We start from the raw sequence: 6,000 nt of genomic DNA on the forward strand, positions 1-6,000 counted from the left end.
TATTTATAACTAACACATTAGATATAAATATGTATTTTTTGAGATCTGATCGGTGTCTTTTATTATGAAAATGCATTAAATTCGTCAAACGCCATTATGGAAATTTCAAAAAAAAATTTCCAATTGTCAATTGTCCAAATTGTCTAATTCTGTAGTAATTAAATAAAATGAGACATAATGAAATCTATATTTAGATTTAATTAAATCTGATCTTTCTTATGTATTCAATGTATGGGTTTCAAATCATTTCATAGTACATTATAAATTAGCCTACCGTCTTAACCCCAAACTACTCACCACTTACTGTGTTTTTTTTTCGAATTTCCTATATACATATATATTTTTTATTTTGTTTCAAGCAATTGGATGGAAATAATTTTCGAATATATTCTCGGATATTCTTTTTACATCACCAAATTTTTGTATGTTTTATATATTTTACTTGAGTCTTTTCAAAATTATTTTCGTGGATGTAAGTACTGGAAAAAAAACTTTTTTTATCTTCAATACAATGCAAACTGCTTAATAACTTGTTTTGTTTTTATTAAAAAGTGAAAATCCAATGTAATTAAATTCACTTAAAATAAAATTAAAATAAATTAAATCAATTTAAATTGTATTAAATTTAATTAAATTTGATTTTAATTAAATTAAATTTCCCATTATAATTTGAATGAAATAATTAAGTTCACTAAATTAGTATGTTCCTTGTAAAATAAGCCATTTTGAGTAAACTTTAGAATTTTCAGAAAATAGCACTAATTCGTTTACTGAAAAACAGCAGTTGGCGTCTTTGCTATTATTAGCAAAGATTTTTCTATGAATGTAATTTAGTGTTGTTAAATCTATATTAATTAATCTAAATAAATTGAATTAATTTAAGTTAATTGTAATTAATTTAGTTTTAAATTTAGTTATATTTATTCAAGTTCAATTAAATTTAATTTAATTCAGTTAAATTATATTCCAATTGCCGTACAACATACTAAGAATGCAACGCCTAAAGGTATGCTACTAAAGTTAAATTAAATTTAATTTAATTAAGTTATATTAACTAAAACATAAAATAAAAAACAGAAGTAATTACTAAATTAAATTAAATATTTCTGAATTAATATAAATAAAATTAAACAAAGTTAAATAAACATAAAAATGATTTTAACTGAATTACATTATATTAACAAACATTTATATTCATTAATTCCCAAGCAAAAAGAGTAAATATAGTAATACATACATACAGTATGTCAAGAAAGTCTTTTGACATTGCCAAATATTTCAAATTCCAGAAATAATTGAAGTAAAAATCGAGTTGTTAATTCGTTTTGAGAAAAATAAAATATGTATACTTTGCAAAATACATAATAAAATATTTTTTAAAATTAAATTATATTTAATTTTGGAACAAAACATAAGTTTTATCCTATTGTCAAAACACTTTCTTGACATACTGTACATATATGTGAGCTCAATATATCTAGTCTTAATTCTTAATTTTAAATCTTATTTATTTTTTTGTCAGACATATCAATTTAGTGTATGGACCATGATGAAGGGTTGTACCTAAAGTATCCACACTGACAGACAAAAACAGTGCTACTGTTGTGCGATTTTAGTGGCATATTTGCCACTTTTTTAAGCGGTGATAATATTTTGCCACCATTTTGTCTTTCTGGTCACCTTTAATTACATTCATTCATACAGGAATATACTTTCTGACCCCCTGTTTTCCCATAATATTTTCGGTGGACAAAATTTCATTTCTATAGAAAATTTTGTCAAAATTTCATTTCTATAGAAAATTTTGTCAAAATTTTATTTCTATAGAAAATTTTGTCAAAATTGTATTTCTATAGAAAATTTTGCCAACATTTTATTTCTATAGAAAAGTTTGTCAAAATTTTATTTCTATAGAAAATTTTGTCAAAATTTTATTTCTATAGAAAATTTTGTCAAAATTTTATTTCTATAGAAAACTTTGTAAAAATGTTGTCTATGGAAAATTTTGTCAAAATTGTATTTCTATAGAAAATTTTCTCCAATTTTTATTTCTAAAGAAAATTTTTTCACAATTGTATTTCTATAGAAAATTTTGTCAAAATTGTATTTCTATAGAAAATTTTGTCAAAAGTGTATTTCTATAGAAAATTTTGTCAAAATTTTATTTCTATAGAAAATTTTGTCAAAATTTTATTTCTATAGAAAATTTTACCAAATTTTTAATTCTATAGAAAATTTTGTCAAAATTGTATTTCTTTAAAAATTTTGTCAACATTTTTGTCAAAATTTTATTTCTATAGAAGATTTTGTAAAAATTTTATTTCTATATAAAAAAAAATTTGCCCAAATTTTATTTCTTTAGAAAATTTTGTCAAAATTGTATTTCTATCGAAAATTTTGCCAACATTTTATTTCTATAGAAAAGTTTGTCAAAATTTTATTTCTATAGAAAATTTTGTCAAAATTTTATTTCTATAGAAAATTTTGTCAAAATTTTATTTCTATAGAAAATTTTGTCAAAATTTTATTTCTATAGAAAACTTTGTAAAAATTTTATTTCTATAGAAAATTTGGTCAAAATTGTATTTCTTTAGAAAATTTGGTCCAATTTTTATTTCTATAGAAAATTTTCCCAAAATTTTATTTCTATAGAAAATTTTGTCAAAATTTTGTTTCTACAGAAATTTTTTTTGCAAAATTTTATTTCTATATAAAATTTTGGCCAAATTTTATTTCCCTAGAAAATTTTGTCAAAATTTTATTTTTATAGAAAACTTTGTAAAAATGTTATGTCTATGGAAAATTTTGTCAAAATTGTATTTCTATAGAAAATTTTGTCCAATTTTTATTTCTATAGAAAATTTTGTCAAAATTCTATTTCTATAGAAAATTTTGTCAAAATTTTATTTCTATAGAAAATTTTGTCAAAATTCTATTTCTATAGAAAATTTTGTAAAAATTTTATTTCTATAGAAAATTTTGTCCAATTTTTATTTCTATAGAAATTTTTTTCACAATTGTATTTCTATAAAAAATTTTTTCAAAATTGTATTTCGATAGAAAATTTTGTCAAAATTGTATTTCTATAGAAAATTTTGTCAAAATTGCATTTCTATAGAAAATTTTGTCAAAATTGTATTTCTATAGAAAATTTTGTCAATTGTATTATTTCTATAGAAAATTTTGTTAAAATTTTATTTCTATAGAAAATTTTGTCAAAATTTTATTTCTATAAAAAATTTTGTAAAAATTTTATTTCTATATAAAAAAATTGCCCAAATTTTATTTCTTTAGGAAATTTTGTCAAAATTTTATTTCTATAGAAAATTTTATCAAAATTTTATTTCTATAAAAAATTTTGTCAAAATTTCTTTTATGTAGAAAATTTTTCAAAATTTTACTTCTATGAAAATTTTGTAAAAATTTTATTTCTATAGAAAAATTTGTAAAAATTTTATTTAGAAAAAGATAATTGAGATGTGGGCTCACTCCATACAGATTTTTGCCCATTACACTCGTGTCAAATGCTTTTCCATAAGATTATATTCAGTTTTACTCCGTAATTCGATGATTTAATCGGATGCTTAATTTTTTTTTTTGTTTAATTATGAAAATGCGCTTATTTTTATTCTTCTTTGGCAGTTATAATTGGAATTACATATTATTATAAAATTGGAAATTTTCTTATTTTTAAATTCTGATTTTATTAATTTAGCACACTTTTCTTATTTTAATTTATAAAGAAATTTGCTATTCATTAGTTTAATTTAATTTGTTTTCTCTTTTTCTCCCTCTCTCAGATATGGTAAATCAAAAATATTAAAAATTCAACATAATCACCATTAAATCATTTACCACCACATGTTGGCAAAAATAACACAAACCAATCACATCAAATGCATAGAAATAAATGTGCATCTAAAGTTCGACATACCCTGTTAATCTGTCCAAGTATTCCTGTCCTCCTTGTCCTCTTGCAAACAAACAAAAAACATTTGTAAAGTATTTAATTTAAGTTTATTTAAATAAAAAAAAAAATAAACGAAAATATAATATGAAAATATATATATACATCAAACAATTCCAAGTACCAAATAAAAACAAGAAAATTAAACTTTAAAAATATATGAAACTAGAGAGTGAAAATGAAATGAAGGGCTTAAACAAAGATTACGAATGATTTCAATTGCCATAAAAAAATACTAAGAATGCAACGCCTAAAGGTATGCTACACAAAAATAATAATACCTATAAGCCCACATCGTAAGTCACTTAAAAAAAAAAACAAAATTGTAATTATATTCATCATAATAAAAAAAAACAAAACAAAACAACATAAATTAATTCTTTGCAAAAAACAAACTTTAACAATAAACCAAATTGTTTTGAATCTAATTTAAAATTCAGTATTTAAAAAAAAAAAAAACAAAAACAAGATAAGTCGTAATTGTAACATATTTATATGAACATTTTTGTTTTGTTTATTGAAACATAAACATATATATATTTATATTAAAAAATCACTTTATCTATGATAATGTTATTGTGTATAACCAATAACTTGAATGTACATGTATTTGTTTATCTAAATCCAGAACGATATCCCCGTTTTCAAAATCAAATTACACAATATTATTCATTTCAAATTATAATAAATAATATGAAACAACAACAAAAACAAAGAAAAAATTGTTATTTAGTTGCATTTCTGTATGTGTGTTTTGTATTAATCCCCTATTTGACACGTTTCAATTATAAAGTAAATAAAACACAAAATTTTAAATTTAATCCTTAAAAATAACAAACAAAATAATAATAAAAAAAACAATATTTATATATATATACTTAAATATATATAACCTTAAAGTTTTTAGCTTAGTTCATAATTTATTGCGTATATATAAATATAAATGCATATATAAATCTAGTTTTGAGGTTTTCTATATATACCTATACAAGATTTTGATCTTGTATTATGTCATCTACCCCTTTTTTGTTCTTTTTTTTGCCATTTCATTATTTTATATGATGATTATATTGTTACAATATCTTTCCTTTAATTAGAAAAGACCTATCATCAATCTTTGAAATCTATATAAACAAGTTAAATAATAAAATAAAAAAAGGAATTCCTTAAGAAATATAAAATCTAAAAAAAAAATTGGATTATATTCATAATAATTAATATAGATTTCAAGCTAATTTTAGCCTCTGAAATTAATAATTAAAAAACAAAAATATTTGTTATGAATAGAAACGATTGTGTTTTTACTCAGGGAGTTTAAAAACAAAGGCTTGGGAATATTTAACATGGATCAGTCAGGTAAATATTATAAATATACATTAACCTAGGTTACATTATTAAAAAAAAAATTATTAATAAATTTAGAAATAAAATTTTGACAAAATGTTCTATAGTAATACAATTTTGACAAAATTTTTCTATAGAAATAAAATTTTTACAAAATTTTCTATAGAAATAAAATTTTCACAAAAGTTTCTATAAAAATAAAATTTTTGGCAAAATTTTCTATAGAAATAAAATTTTGACAAAAGTTTCTATAGAAATAAAATTTGACAAAATTTTCTATAGAAATAAAATGTTCACAAAATGTTCTATAGAAATAGAATTTTAACAGGATTTTCTATAGAAACAAAATTTTACAAAAAATTTCTATAAAAATAAAATTTTGACAAAATTTTCTATAGAAAAAAAAATTGACAAAATTTTCTATAGAAATAAAATTTTGCAAAAAATTTCTATAGAAATAAAATTTTGCAAAAATTTTTCTATAGAAATAAAATTTTGCAACAATTGTCTATATAAATAAAATTTTGACAAAATTTTCTATAGAAATAACATTTTGCAAACATTTTCGATAGAAAAAAAAATTTGCAAAAATTTTTCTATACAAATAAAATTTTGACAAAATTTTCTATAGAAATAAAATTTGACAAAATTTTCTATAGAAATAAAATTTGACAAAATTTTCTATAGAA

The 6,000-nt window shown here is 19.8% G+C and overlaps 1 protein-coding gene across 4 annotated transcripts in view; it reads left to right on the forward strand.

The window, feature by feature from the left end:
- Positions 1–4,334, forward strand: part of Csp (Cysteine string protein) — a 33,050-nt gene extending 28,716 nt beyond the window's left edge. For all 4 annotated transcript variants that reach the window (XR_012721408.1, XR_012721409.1, XM_075304398.1 and 1 more), the window contains one exon: positions 3,801–4,334. Coding sequence is in view for 2 of the 4 variants with exons in the window: in XM_075304398.1 (XP_075160513.1) it covers positions 3,801–3,823 (23 nt within the window). In the remaining 2 variants the exon portion in view is untranslated. The remainder of the gene's footprint in view (positions 1–3,800) is intronic.
- The last annotated feature ends 1,666 nt before the right edge of the window (positions 4,335–6,000 follow it).

Source organism: Haematobia irritans, chromosome 4, assembly GCF_050003625.1.
Source record: "Haematobia irritans isolate KBUSLIRL chromosome 4, ASM5000362v1, whole genome shotgun sequence".
NCBI lineage: Eukaryota > Metazoa > Arthropoda > Insecta > Diptera > Muscidae > Haematobia > Haematobia irritans.